Source organism: Haliotis cracherodii, unplaced genomic scaffold (assembly GCF_022045235.1).
Source record: "Haliotis cracherodii isolate W230 unplaced genomic scaffold, xgHalCrac1.p SCAF_13, whole genome shotgun sequence".
In the NCBI taxonomy this organism is placed as follows: domain Eukaryota; kingdom Metazoa; phylum Mollusca; class Gastropoda; order Lepetellida; family Haliotidae; genus Haliotis; species Haliotis cracherodii.
The window spans coordinates 15,129,144-15,145,654 of NW_027266268.1; the positions used below are offsets into that span (position 1 = coordinate 15,129,144).

The 16,511-nt window shown below is 40.6% G+C and overlaps 1 protein-coding gene across 1 annotated transcript; it reads right to left on the reverse strand.

Annotated features, from left to right (window-relative positions):
- Positions 1-746: 746 nt before the first annotated feature.
- On the reverse strand, positions 747-14,266 carry LOC139458967 (orexin/Hypocretin receptor type 1-like). The gene is made up of 2 exons (XM_071240408.1): positions 14,179-14,266; positions 747-3,209 (listed from the first exon to the last, which is right to left on the reverse strand). The coding sequence occupies exon 2, from the start codon at positions 3,139-3,141 to the stop codon at positions 1,624-1,626; it is 1,518 nt and encodes a 505-aa protein (XP_071096509.1). The 5' UTR covers positions 3,142-3,209; positions 14,179-14,266; the 3' UTR covers positions 747-1,623.
- Positions 14,267-16,511: the final 2,245 nt, after the last annotated feature.

The window sequence follows — 16,511 nt, forward strand, 5'->3', positions numbered from 1 at the left end:
TTTTTCCCTTGAAACTGCTTTACATTAATAATGTAAAATGAAAATAACAAGATATTATTCATACGTTGTAAACAGAAACTATGTTGCTAGGCAACATGCGACAAAGAACATTTTAATTTGTTTAAATCTTTTTCAGACTTATGAAACATATCCAGAGAACCAAACACCAGTACATATTGTATCTGAGTTACGTTAGTGTACATTATGTATGCATAGATAAGCACATATGAAGATTCACGTTTTTCCTCTAGTGTGTTATTGAATGTCTGTGTTGTCGCGTTGATTTCTACACATACAAGTGAGGGAGTAGGCGTTTACGCCGCTTTTAGCATAGTCCAGCAATAACTTGGCGACGGACTCCAGAAATGTGTTTCACACATTGTACCCATGTGAGGGATTGAACCTGAATGTGGTGGATCTGTTTGTAAAAGGGAACGTCATACCACACCTTCAGGGGAAACTCTGACTATGACAAATCTACAAAAACATGTGACACCATTATGACGTCACACTGTTGATGTTGCAGCCGATGCTGACTGAGGAATTCGTACATGTTGTGCAAATAAAACTGACGCAACATTTTGTCATTATGAATAATAGATAAATTATATATCAACCATAACATGGTTTAAGTCTGACAAATAACTTGAATGTGTTGATTCTGGAAGTAGAGTTATCTATTACCAAGGCTGTATGTCGGCTTCTTTGTGTCTATAAGTCCTATAGAGAGAGAGAGAGAGAGAGAGAGAGAGAGAGAGAGAGAGAGAGAGAGAGAGAGAGAGAGAGAGAGAGAGAGAGAGAGAGAGAGAGAGAGAGAGAGAGATTAAAATTACAACACTTATAAGTTCTTACTCTGAGACATGATTTGAGAGAGAGAGAGAGATTACAAAAATAAGTCCTTGATTTGTGATATGTCAGGAGATAGAAAGAGAGAGAGAATGAAATTACAAACACACACTTATATACGTATATAAACAGTTAAGCCTCGTTAACTCTTACGTACACTATAAAATCTTCTCTGAGCGTTTACATTAAGCGTTTACTTAGTTTTAAAAAAATAACATTTATAAGAACCTTTGTTCACAAATTTGGAATAAAGTTAAATTTTGAAACCGATCCCTGTATCCTATTAAGATTGCTAACTTCCTTCAATGCTTCGAAAAGCTCGAAAGGAACCGACCATTTGACATTCGGAGGAGGGGGGAAGGGGGGAGGGGGGAGGGGGGCGATTTAACATTTGCTCACCAGATGTCCAGAACCAAACTGTGTGTCGAACATAATTCTGTTGGTTCTTTCTATCAGAGAATAGAAATATATGTTATAAAGCCATGGCCGCTGAAATATGTCGACTCTAACAAAATTCTTAACTGCGCTAAGGTGTCATATCAGCATCAAATTTGTCTCGAACTACGGATAACACGAACTATCTTCTCGAGTCAACGAGGTTTCACTGTACAATGGAATATCACATTGCTCAACACGAATAGTCTACATATCTATACAACATACAAAATTCACATAAAAACATAAACTGTGTCATTATAATAAATAAATGTCCCTGTGTGTGTGTGTGAAGGAATCTGAATGATTCATTCGGAAATGTCGTCAACATGTTTAAAATGTTTATTTTCTGTCGCAGGCACACTTGGATATCTTGACGAGTTCAGATCTGAACTTTTGACAACACAGACTGTACACAATAGGATTAGCCACACTGTTAATGAAGTACGACCGAAGTCCAATGTTAAAAGCTACTTCGGCAAGGTCACCACTTCCGCTCAAAGATTTCGAATCCAAAGCCTTTATTGTCATCAGAACCAAGTGGGGGAGAAAGCTGAGAATGAAGATTAGGGTGATTAGGAACAGCATGAGCGTCGTACGAAGCGCGTTTGTTTCTCGCTTCGACAAGTTGGGTAAAACAGATTGACGTCGATCGAGTGTTCCTCTGCGCATTGACACCTTGCGAGTGGTCGAATTCTGATCACGTGACACTTTACGGTTCACTTCCGGTTTGACTAGAAATGTTGGTGATTCGGGTGACAGTGATTCCGGTGAAGACGGGCCGCTCATGCCCGACACGCTGGAACATTTTCGCGTCTTCACGATGAGCTTCCTCGGTGGTTTTCTGGTTCCGTTTTGTTTCCGGTCACGTGGTACGTCATTGGGGACGTGACCGGAAGGGGAGATGAACCCTGTCGCGTGACAGTCGTCAGTCGCTGGACTGGTCTCGGACCCTGAGTCGCTGCAGCGGATGAAAAAGGAGGATGGAGCCTGCCCCGTGACCTTGAACCTCCGGTGCCGCCATATCCGTCTGCCGATGTGGGAATATAAAGACATTAGGCCTAGCGCGCCGATGACGAAGAACAAGAACTGTACGCCGTTGTATATGAGAGGAAATAGCGTCCCGATGAATCTGTCCTTTGTTGAACAATCCGACCCATTTACCCACGAGTAGCCGGTTGGTACTGCTCTGCTACCGTAAAGAAGAGCAGCAGGGGCAGATAACCCTATTGACACAAGGCAGCATCCGAGGAGGACCAAATTGGCCGATCTGGTCGAGATTTGATTCCCGAGTGGATTACAAATCATTTTATACCTGTCGACCGCCACCACGAACAAGGTGAACCCGGAAGCGAATGAGGAAAAGGAATTAACTGTTCTCAAAAGATTACAGGCGATGTAAGACCCGAATGTGTAGTTGTGCATTAGGTCGATTATCTCCCCTGGAATGGCGACGGTGCAACCGAGGAGGTCGAAAGACGCCAAAGCTAGGACAAAGCTTCTCGTGGTGTTGTGTTTCAACTTCCTGACATAGATGTACAGAACCAGAATGTTTCCTATGATTCCAAAGACCATTAAAACTGAGAGGTAGCTTATTGCTGGCAGCATAAGTCTAGCGAAGCTGTCATTTAGACTCTGTAGGTAACGTCCATAGTCAATATCTGTGATGTTGTCGAATATTTCGAAAGATTGCGTCATATTTTCTGGCAATGACGTCACAAAGAGTCGTTCTGACGTCACAGTATTCGAGTTTAACAACAGATTCGACGTATCCGGACTAAGCAGTAAAGGACTGAATGTATCAGTTCCATCAACCTCGACATTTTCCACCGTCATTAACGTCGTATTCTCCCCCGACATCTTCAACAAGGTCGTTGTGATCTTGACTGGAAAGGCTTCGTCTGCAGCGTTATGGCCCTCTTGGTTCTCTGTAAATAGAAACAATAGAGGAGGTTAAAATGGCGAGATTGTATGTCATCCAAGATCTGTCTAGCGGAGCAATTTAATGAAGTTATTTACAGAGTAAACTGTGTCATCCAGGGATGAATACATCTTCATCCAGACAGCGATGGTGTTCTTAGTATATAGTCATGCAAGATGCTTCGAAGTACCGCACAGTGAATATATTTATTTTATGAAAACAAAACCATTTAAAAAAATAAAAAATAATCCCGACATACATTATAATCCCGCTACAGCAAACTCTATTCCACATCGGCATCGGGAATATTATTTGTTTTAATTGTAGAGGAGAGAAGTGCTTTGTGTAATATAAGATTTCATAGACTACACGTTAGTCTGGATGCTTCGGTTCAACATAAGATGCAATCTTGAGGCTGGCGATGCAATGTTTCTATACCTAACGAAAACATCGATTAGAAATAAATGTGGCATCTAATTTTAAAATACCGTAATTTAAACTTACAATATCTACATGCTACTGTTTTGGAATCTGTTTCGGCAGATAATTGAGACTGAATGTTCTCTGGCGCTGACGTCTTATATATTTTATAGGTAATTAGAAATTGGTAGTTCATAGATAATTAGAAATTGGTAGTTCATAGAGACACGTGGTACGTGGATTTCAACCTCTAGACACTTTGTACGCAATGTCTCGCTACTTCTTGCTCCTTCATCACGTGAATTATTTATTCAGAAGTAGGGAACCGTTTCGTCCAACGAAATTCAATGCAGAAATTGAAATCCATATATCTTGTGTCTCTATACTAACTGTGCGTTAAGTGGTTTCTAATAGGATCATACCTGTCCGTCATCCGCCATTGTTCGTGGCCGAACGGTTTGACGTAACTGTCTTGTTCATTTTTAAAAGCTTTTTTTCTGGGTCTGATAGAGTTTCGTACCCGTACACTCCGCGTTACCAAAATAACGATGCCATGAATTTATGAGTACATGCACACTGGTCCCGATTAACCCATGAAGTGGTAAGAGTTGATCATATCGAAAGCGGATCGTGACAATACGTAGCCTGGCTGATTTGTATGTCATCGTACTTATCGTTGTGTCATCGTTGCTCATGCTATCAACCACTTGTTTCCTCACTGAGCCCATCATGTTCAGGCTGCCATGACATTGATATTGCTGACTGCTGTGGAGTTTGTTTGTTTGTTGTTTAACGCCGCACTCAGCAATATTCCAGCTACATGAATATGTAAATATGTTCCAGCTACATGAATATATCTGTAAATAATCGAGTCTGAACCTGACAATCCAGTGATTGACATCATGAGCATCGATCCACGCAATTGGAATACGATGACATGCTTCAACCAAGTCAGCGAGCCTGACCACACGACCCCGTTAGTCGCCACTTGCGACAAGCATAGTCGCCTTTTACGGCAAGCATGGGTTGCTGAAGACCTATTCTACCCCGGATGATTTTCGACTGTATGAACCATAGCTCGAATTATTTCAAGTAATACATACTGAGGATATATGTAAGTGTACGTCTGTGACTAACCCACCATCACGCAATAATGCAATGGCGCCCACATGTGGCGGACAGGATAAGGAGTACATGGACCTATACATCTCTTCACGGCAATTGAGAACGTCACTGAGAAAAAGACATTTCAATGGCTTGAGCAACGACCGGTCAAGTGACCGCTGTGAAATGGGGTCAGATACCTATAGCCACACTTACTAGCCATTGTGTCCACTCCATCACAATATAACTGCCTCTTAGGACAAGTACGGACTACTTTAGCGTCTACTCGAAGGGAAGTTCGATTCAGAGTTACTAGAACGATAACTTGAATTAACAAGAAATGGCAAATAAAAGAAATAGTCCATGTAGATATATCGGAAGAAGTTTAAGAACAGGTTAATCAATACATAAATGAATATTATTGAGGATTTAATTAATTATACGAATAAAAAAATCGAACCAATGTTAATATCCTCCTATCAACTAATTTCAGGTGGAAAATTTAACTTCAAGCAAGTGGAAGACGTTGAACTCTCGTCAGTTTGAAATTGCTCAAGATGGGAAGTGTTTACCCGTCTGACAAATCCTTCCTCTCTGTAAGTAAACAAGCATAGTCGCACAGCCAAGCATAGAAACAGGTCGAGTTCAACCATCTTAACCACATTCCGGACCACACGTTTCCGCCTCGCCTCAACCTACTCGTACTTGGAGTTTAAATGCGTGGCGCCATTTCTGTAAGCCAAAGAAAATGTCTGTTTCGTTTTAAATAAAAACAGATTTTGAAGGCACATAGGTATACAGTTTCATTGTAACTTTGCTTCATGTTAGATGCGCAAGACGCTATTAACGTTGTACGACAAAAAAACGAACTCAGAAAATTTTGCATTATGTAAGATAGCTGCGCGATAAATCATAAAGTACACTCAGCAATGTATCAGCTTTATGACGACGGTCTGTAAATAATCGAGTCTGGACCAGACAATCCAGTGATTGACATCATGAGCATCGATCCATGCAATTGGGATACGATGACATGCATCAACCAAATTAGCGAACCTGACCAGCCGATCCCGTTAGTCACCTCTTACCACAGGCATAGTCGCCTTTTACTGCAAGCATGGATTGCTGAAGACCTATTCTACCCAGGTGTCCCTATATAATACTTAACAACACAGACAGTTGGTATAATATCAACTCGTGTATACATATAGATGTATATGTTATCTATATTTAATGTCAGTGCAATAAATATTATCATGAGGATATATTGACAAGACGGGAAATTATCAAGCGGCGGTTAGCATCTGTTAGAGTGAGATACACTGAAACCTCGTTTGACCTTAATAAATACCGCTTTCGGAACAATACGTAGAATATATTATGTAAAACCTTTTAATTTGGAATCATGTTTTTTTCTGGATCGCGTCTCTTTCTGCTGTACCTTCCGGTTTAACGGGGTTTGTTGTATGTTAAATTAAAATCAGTTGATCCGGAAACTCCACATTCCGGACAATTAGGTTTAGCGAGCAAAGAACAGGACTTCGAAATTCATGACATCGTTTTGCTTATACGGATATGTTCCAATCCGGACTATTCCAAAGTAAACGCTAAATTACCATGTGTTTTACAAATCATTTTTTTTGTCTTTTTTCTTGTATGCATTAAAACTCATTGACCTTTTTACTCAAAGAGTTATATACTGTTAGACTTCGGCCTAAGCATCTCTAATTCGTCAAGGGAATACACACACGACAATTATCAATGAAGCTGATGTTTCATGTGAAGTAAAAAACCCTCATGGGAGAACAAGATGTTTTAAAACAATTTATAATGGGCGGAACAAGTTTAATTACCAAGCCTGTTCCGACTCGTAAGCGATAAACCTACAACCCCGACTGTAATTTAATCCTTTAGCCGTCGCGATAAAATCCTAGATAGAGAACAAGAGAAAGAAAAACACATGGGTTGCTTATATGAAAAACAAAAGTGTCTCTCTTCTAGCGTTGGTTCATTATAAAAGGTTAGAGTTTGTTTTTATAACGTTTTCTGTGATAGTTTAATCGTTCTATCGCTCGTATATTGTCGACGACAAGGTAAAGGCCAATAAAATGCCGATAATGTTTAGGTTTTAAATCGCTTTTGTTCTGGGGGACAGAGAGTTACTTCCTCAAAGTGATTCTGTGTAGATTTTGAGTGTGGAATTTTTATAGGACTTAATGCGTGTTGGGTGATGCTGCATTTGAGAATGAAAACAGAGATAATTGAATCTTTGTGACTGTAGACTTTTGTAGATGTAACTTAATCGGGATTGAATTCATTTGTTTGTGAGGTTTTTTATGGGGAGGATATGAGATCAACAGATGAAACTCTATCAGAAATGATGATAAGTGGCCCACTATTTCGACAATATGTGGTATGGCACGACTCCGATAATCTTAAGATCTAGGAGCAATAACACGCATATTTTCTTGACACGGAAAACACATTTCAGGTCAGGAATGTGATGAACGTTATTCTGTCCCGAAAGAGCAAAACAATTAGGATGTTCTTTACAAATGTATTGAGTATTTTATTCTATATATGTGTAGGTACAAATATGGAACTATTTTGGGGACCGAAGTGATCATTGATCACCGAATCATATACGATGGGATCCGTTTAATGGGAACCTTATTAGTCCAGAAACTAAACTATCCGGATGACTATTTTGACGAAAGTCTACATATCTTTGACAAATTCCGTGGTCAGCTGGATAGAGCGTTTGTTTGGTAAGCGGAAGGTCCATGGTTCGATCCCCGGACCGAATCATACAAAAATGCATTAAAGATGGTACATGTGATTACTCTGCTATTAGTTCGGCATTAACGGGATAAAACATAGACTACAAACATACCCCATTTTCATATTAAAGGATATCTTCGGCAAAGAAGATATTGTTTTATATCCCATATTTTACAATATCAAACCGTAGCATATATCTCTCAACTGCAAACAACATCTGATTTATGCATTGTCATTTTTTATCACTTTGAAGGATGTGAGTGATTTGTTTTAAATTATCCAAACAAGCAGGAAAAAGCATCTCATTTTAAGAAGTCGAAAGACCGTCGTTGTAATGTCTGTTACGGTCACTTTGATGTATATTTCTGTCGAATTTTGACAGCTTGTAAATGAGCGCGTTAATTGCTTTTCTGAAAAACGACAGCTGGTAGAGGAATTTAGTAATTGCCTCCACAGTGCGTCTTACACATACGTTCCGTGCAATCTTTCCTTGTAATGATAGTTCTGACAGCTTGAAATTCCCGTACTGGAACCCTTACGTAACATTGCTGATAGACATGTTGTTATTAAAAGAGAAGAAATTTCTCACTTGTCACTTTCGTTTACGTTTTATCTCTTTATTAGCTAATGTTTTATTACCCACAAGATTTTTTTATTTGAGAGCGTGGTGTTACTGGTTTAGGAAAAGTGTGTGCGTGAATATTGTGTTGTGCCGCAGTCGTATTGCAAGTATTCACAGTTAATGGTACATAGATGTAGCTCTCCGGGTGGTCGTGTTTGTTTTTTGTTTCAGTAATATTTCAATTGTATGACAGCGTCCTGTAAACAATAGAATCTCAGCCGGACAAGCTTTTGGATTATATTATGAACATCGCCCCATGGGCCGGGATACGATGACACCAAGTCGCCGGGCCTGACCGCCCGATTCATTTACTCGATTTTGACAATAAGCCTAGGTCACCAATTTAACCCGGAACCCCCACGGGTGCTGCGACTGTGATTTAAATATTTTATTAGTTTATTTGTTTTACACCTGAATCAGCAATATTCCAGCTGTATGGCGGTGGTCTGTAACTATCTGGACCAGAAAAATCTAGTGATTGATATCATGATCATCGATCTACGCAATTGGGGTACGATGACATGCATCAACCAAGCCACCCGATCCCGTTAGTCGCCTCTTACGACAAGCGTGGGTTTCTGGAGACCAAATCTAACCAGGAACTTCACGGGGTCAGCACCATACCAGTCCTCACCAGATACACACGTGACTATTATTACCAGGCTTTAATGCAAAGCTGACACACTGTGATGTAACTGTGAAATACTATTCGTTAAACTAGTCGTTAAACCCTACTCGCTCACTCTCCTCTTGATATTCCATGATGATTAAATGTCTGAATATTAATATCTACCGTGAAGATTCCGGGGTAGAACAGGTCTTCAGCAACCCATGCTTGCCGTAAAAGGTGACTATGCTTGTCGTAAGAGGCGACTAACGGGATCGGGTGGTCAGGCTCGCTGACTTGGTTGATGCATGTCATCGTTCCCGATTGCATGGATCGATGCTCATGATATCAATCACTGGATTGTCTGGTCCCGACTTGATTATTCACAGACCGCCGTCATATAGCTGGAATATTGCTGAGTGCGGCGTTAAACAACAAACCAAACCAAAAAACGTTCATCAGACACCTATCAGAAAGAAGCAATATATCGATTTTGGTAAGCTGATAATAAAATACGCAGGGAAAATAAACTAATATATAGGAAATCGGCAAATATTAAAAAAAATTCTTTAAATGATACATACAGTGTACTAAATATGCGCCAAAGGACACCGCCCAACGTCCCGCACAAAGTCCAGATCACGTGACTTCCAATTTCAAGAGGCATACCATTATCACAAGCTATAAGATATCCGGATACAGGCCTCTAAGTGGACCATGGCCAGTACTGACCATGACTGGACAATCGCAGTTTCCGATCTCTTATCTAACTTGGGAGTATGTGTACGCGGATACACACGTGTATTGCATGTGTTACTGCAAGGATGAAGGAAACGACATCCCTCTTGTCTTATCTTACAATTAATATAGTTTCTTTTAACCTGAGGGACTTGTCATTTATTATTGGGGGGTGGTGGTGGAGGTGAGATTGGGGTCAAGAAAGAAAATTACAGCGAAAGAGGGGGTCGCCAAAAAATTATCACAAAACTATAGGATGTGTGTGTGTGTGCGTGCGTGCGTGCGTGCGTGCGTGTGTGTGTCTGTGTAAAAAAATGACACAGTTCATTTTTAAAAAAATGTATATATAATAATGATTTTTAACAATATTTAGAGACTTGTTATTCATTATAGGAAAGGGGGCCCCGGTTCATGAAAATATGTTACATCTATGTGGGCAAAACATGATATAGTCATAAGACCAACCACCAACCCCCAACCCCCAACCCCAGTGTGATTGTAGTACTATTGTGTATTGTTGAGGACGATGAACTCCGTGGTACGTATTGAACTTGTGTAACAGACAATGTGTCACTCATCGCGCACGTGCTGACCTTTGAAATATGAATACCAAGTGACTAGAGCTGCAACGATACACCGTGATATTGTTCTATAACCTGTACTAACCACAGGAATATCAGGATTTCACAAAATATTAGAAACGATCGTTAGAACAGATGCAAGCATGCACGCGTCGCACCGAAGGCCCTGGTTCTATTCCAACGTGCCCTGCGCTCTAATGAAACTGTGTTATTGCTAAATGAAATAACTAGCCATTCATTCTTTTTTGTTTGTTTGTTGTTTAACGCCGCGCTCAGCAATATTCAAGCTATATGACGGCGGTCTGTAAATAATCGAGTCTGGACCAGACATTCCAGTGATTGACATCATGAGCATCGATCCACGCAATTGGGATACGATGACGTGCTTCAACCAGGTCAGCGAGCCTGACCACCCGCTCCTGTTAATTAACTTTCACTGTTGCGCCATACTTCAAGAGATTCATGAACTCAAGTGCTCCTTCAAAGTTCTCGTTTGATATTTAATGACTTATGAGTGGGTGAGTGAGTTGGGGTTAACCCCGCTTTGAACAATACTTAATGTGGGATGAAGATCAGACGTGATGCAGGTCTCAGATGTTTACCACTTTGGTGAAACCCACAAGTATGGTGTTGACAAACCAAGAAACATAATAAACGCTTTTCTGGGATTCGAACAAACGATCTTAGGGTGCTGTTTTTCTTCTTCTTTTTTTTCTTTTTTGTTGTTGTTCAACGCCGCATTAAACAATATTCAAGCAATATCACGTCGGTATGTAACATAATCGAGTCTGCACCAGACAATCCAGTCAATAACGGCAAGCATGGGTTGCTGAAGACCTATTCGGCCCCGGATATTCACGGGTTGTCAGTGAGTGAGTTGTCTTTAACGCCGCTTTGAACAATACATAATGTGGGATGAAGGCCAGATGTGATGCCGGTTTCAGATGTTTACCACTTTGGTGAAACCCACGAGTATGGCGCTGACAAACCAAGAAACATAATTAACGCTAATCTGGGATTTGAACCCACGATAACAGGTTGCTGGCACACCCAGGGGAGATTACTCTGCTCAGCGAATGGCGGCACCTTATATAAGACGACACGGCCACAATGGCCCCGGTGATTTGATATTCAATATAGTTGCAAGGTATCAAATGATGATTAACCCATACATGTTTCCAGGTCTAAGGTTTCAATCCTATGGGAGAGATGAGTCCGGGTGATAATTGAACAATTACATCTCGCTTGTGAAATTGAATCTAGCTTTATCTTTAATATGAAATTGTATGATTCCCCAAGGTACGGATGATCAAACGGGGTCATCTATCTGTTCTCAAACATCAAGAACGGCGGTTGTGGGAACAGTGATTAACAGTTATGTTCCAAACTTTAACGACGTCATCTCGATGTCAGTCGTTCCATTAAAAGTATATCGTGTTATCCGTGGTTCGAAACAAGCGGAGTACCGATATTAAAGATATGAGAGGGACAGAAGGAAAATCGATTTTTCTCTTACAAAAAAAACTTTTGAAAGTTCACGAACTTTAATCAATGTTTAATATAAGAAAAATGTTTTTAATAAGGCTTTGTTTGCATGTTGTTTGTTTGTCTTGTGCACTCAGCAACATTCCAGCTATATGACGGCGGTCTGTAAATAATCGAATCTGGGCCAGACAATGCAGTGATAAACATCACGAGCATCGACCTACGCATTTAGGATACGATGACATGCATCAACCAAGTCAGCAAGCCAAAACCACCGGATCCCGTTAGTCGCCTCTGACGACAAGCATGGGTCGCTGAAGACCAATCCGGCTAACCCGGCTCTCCACGTGTCTTTGAAAACATGCTTACATTAGGGAATTGGGATCTGGCCCGTTGGTCTGGTTTAAGTGAGTGAGTGAGTGAGTGAGTGAGTATGGTTTTACGCCGCTTTTTGCAATATTCCAGCAATATCACGGCGGGGGACACCAGAAATGGGCTTCACACATTGTACCCATTTCGGGAATCGAACCCGGGTCTTCGGCGTGACGAGCGAACGCTTTAACCACTAGGCTACCCGACCGCCCGCTGGTTTAAGAGTGATCACCCAGTTTTGAGGTAATTTAATGGCTAACCGGGTTCGTTGCGCTTTTAGATAAAATATGCACAACATATTAAGGGATTTCCAAAACTCAAATTAAATGTGTTGCGTGTGCAAATTGAATAATAAAAAAAAAAATGGTTATATCTCTATATTTTTCATCTACATCTACATCTACATCTACATCTACATCTACATCTTCACTGATCGAAATGAATACCAAAAGGATCGCATGTCACAATATTTTTTCTCATTTCGATACCTGTATATTTTACAATGTCAGACCACTTGTTCAATGTGGATTATACTTAGAGTTTTGTTATAAATGAAAACTATTGTCATATTAAAAAAAATCAGGCCCCCAAACCTCAGAAGCTAACAGTCATGTAATTGCTCGTGACCTTGTGACGTCTTACATTAACTCTTTAGGACCCGACGATCCCATGTTGGGCGGAAGAGCTGATTACATTAGTTTACAGGGGTTAAAACGTGGTCTTAGGGCCATCGTTCATTTTATCAGCTATCTGTCTGTTTGGTCTAAATTCAATAATTTTCAGGTGATATATCTGTAACATATACATCCATGCTTGTTAGGATTGACGTACATGCTTTAAATCAAGTATGCAATGTTAATTTGCACCTTCAGCATGTGAGTTCACTATAAAAGCGGGAATGACATTTGAATGACAGGAAATCAGCATCTTGAAATCAACAACAGCACGCAAGGCACGATCAACACGGAGAAATCCGGACGTGCTCTGGCGCGAAATTTGATACGACTCGTACCACTGCACTCAATGCACAATTGTTGACGCCAAGTGGTGACCGCTGTCAACTTGTGGAATTCACCGATAACGCTAATTTGTTCCTACTCGTAATCTTTCGGTTACAGAAACGTTATGTATGTAATTTGTGAAATCTGAGAGTTAAAAATATGAGTGTTGAAAAGGGAAATTCTTACAGATAAAAAATAATGAATAAAAAACATTACTCTTGCTCAGAAAAATAGTTTTACCAATTAAATTCTAACGCGTGTTAATGATATTGTATGGTAGTCATTAAATATTCCAGCTATAACGCATCTGCCTTCAAATTCAAACAATCTGGCCAGACAAACCAGTGGTTGAAAGTATGAACATCGATCTGCTCCATCCGGTACGATGGTATACAATCAACCAGGTCACACAATGTGACCACCCGATCCCCATTAATCAGCCCTTACGATAAGCATGTGGTACTGGGGACCTATCCTGCCCGTCGGGATTTCGAAGAGCGGTAAGCGAAGAGACAATAGGATTTTATGGTGCACGATCAACGATATTTCTCCTTCATGCGGGAGCACGCACCTCGTCAACATGAAGCTTAGTCTATTAATACAATCGGGTGTGAAATGACACTAATTATACAAGTTGACAAGGCGGTGAAACCATTTACATACACTAGACATCACCTTGGCACATTTCCAAGGTCTCGATGTGAAATATGTTCATTAAAAATATTATATTATTTGCAAAACCACATGGTATTTGAAATGAAAATTTGAATTGTTAAAACCTTTTTTGTGTGTAAACTTATATATTAATATAATATGTGTAAACTTATGTATTAATATAATAATTAATATACTAGTAAATTATATCAACTATGCACACGAAGTCGTCTTTAACGCGTGTAACAATATCAAGCATCAGATAGCTAGCTATGTTAAAAATAAGATGCCAACGAGTGTACTATTACGTCTAAATTAATCTAGTCTGGCTGCCGTCGCATTGTCTCCCTGTATTGTTTCGGGAATAACATGTAATATGCATATTAACCGATATTGTTCTTATCGTTTAGAAAGTAAATAATATTTAACCACATATCAGAAAAACTCACAGACCGGAGCGCCAACACAAAGTAATATTACAATCGCGCGGTCACTATCGTAATACCGAAAACAAAAAAAGGAATATTTATGAAAAAATGTCCAAAGGTGTCAAAGCTAATGAATGCTAAAATTATATTCAGTATAAGCGAAAAAAAATCAATTGGACTTACCAGTGTTGAACCCGCTTGAGGCGTTCTCGCCTGTTAAAGTTACACTGAAAGTGAGCTGTTATGTCGTTTGCTTCACATATCTATGTAAACACGCGTTCATGACACGATTGGTGGAGACAGGCTTGTGAGCGGCACAGCACATGACCCTTATCACTCTCCCCAGTCATTTCCGTAACGTTTCAAGCATCAAGACACCCTCGAAGGTTTAGGCGTGTTGTTATTAATGGCCATCTTTTTGTATTCCGACCCTCTTTGTGTCGTTCGAAACTTCTTACATATATATATATGTGTGTAAAGAAAGAAGTATGCTATTTAAAGTATTTTTTTAGTATCACATTATGAACCATTGAATTAATTTCAAGATGTGAACGTTTAAATATCCCACGTGCTTGGACAGATGCGTGTTTGGCGCATGCGTTATTCATTTGGCTCGTTAGGTGCACGTGGTTGGCGTGGGTTGTCGATTTGGTCTTTTGGGAAGGGGGGGGGGGGGGGGGGGGGGTGAGGGACTAATTCATGCATTGATACGCGTGGAATTTTTTTAAGGAAGTACTGTTACAGGAGAGGGTTTTAAGAGTTCGGTAGTGTTTGTTTGTTGTTTGTTTGTTTGTTGTTTATCGCCGCACTCAGCAATATTCAAGCTATATGACGGCGGTCTGTTAATAATTAAGTCTGGACCAGACAATCCAGTGATTGACATCATGAGCATCGATCCACGCAATTGGGTTCAATGACATGCATCAACCAAGTCAGCGAGCCTGACCACCCGATCCCGTTAGTCTCCTCTTACAACATAGTCGCCTTGTACAGCAAGCATGGGTTGCTGAAGACCTATTCTACCCCGGAATCTTCACGGGTCGGTAGTGACATGAAACGTGACGGACATGTTCATAAATTTACCAACATCGAACTCGACTTGGAACAATCTGCAATCATGCAGTTACTCATATGTGGGTGTTTTATAATTATGTTTTATGTAACGTGTTTCCGCGACACAGGAAACGCGATGAGTGAGTGAGTGAGTTAGGTTTAACGCCGCTTTTAACAATATTCCAGTCATATCACGGCGTGTCAGCTTAATGTGGGAGGAAAGCCCGAAGTAATGCAGGTCTAAGACGTTTACCACTTCGGTGAAACCCACGAGCACGGGTATGGTGCTGACAAACTTAGAAACATAATCGGGGCGAACCGGGATTCGAACCCACAATCATAGGTTTCTGGCGTGTCCAAGGGACGCAACTCTGCACAGCGAATCGCGGCGCCTTAGACGACTGGGCCACCCGTGCCCCCGGAAACGCGATGAACACTATGACACTGTTGATATGTGTTTCGGGTGTACATATAGTTAGCCCAGGTGCTACTGACCGCAGTGGTCAGGTTAGACCTCAAGTCATGGAACAGAACAGTAGGATATCTACTTTGAGTGAGTGAGTGAGTTGGGTTTAACGCCGCTTTGAACAGCATTTCAGTTACATCACGGCGTGTCAGCTTGTGGGAGGAAGGCCCGAAGTAGCCAATTTGGTGCTGACAAACCTAGAAACGTAAATAAGTCACACGGGATTCGAACTAACGGTCACAGGCACGACTTGGGGACGCAAAACTGCACAGTAAATGGCAGCGCCTTAGACGCCAGGGCCCCGTTCCACAAAGAATTAGCACTAAGGTGATCGTAACTCCCATACTTTAACACAGACTTACGATGGCCGTAGCGTTAAGATCTATGAGAACCTAATGAAATCTACTTCTTGTATTAGACCCCCAGGAGACCAGGGTTAGACCAGATCTCCAGTACTGCCTGGGGTGAAAGACGACTAAATTCATCTATCATCAGATCTGAGTTAACTGCATCTCACAAGGAAAGAATCAGTTTCCCAAATATAAGGATTAAAATCTACATACTTTCAATAACACGACATTTTATATTACCGGCAATATTGCTGTTTTCCACACTAGAAGGGATGATATCGAACGTATAACGTCTGTCACAGTGTCAACGAAGAGTTCAAGTGACATTACAAAAATAGTAAATTTATTCATTTTGAAAAATAATTATTTGTTGTAATCAAAATTAATTGGTTCTCAGTAACAAAATAAAATGTTCGCTGGACGACCTGATATATATGTGTTGCGTCTCTTAGCCGTGACAGGATCCGCTGTTCGTGGATTTTGAATCCAAGATTTGCCACTATCCTTGCCCTTGATCCCCTATTTCACCCAAATCAAGCTGACACGCCGTGATGTAAATGAAATACTGTTCAACACGACGTTAAACCAAACTCACTTTTCACGAAACGAGTTCAAACTCAAAATCCATAAATATGCCAGCTCAATTA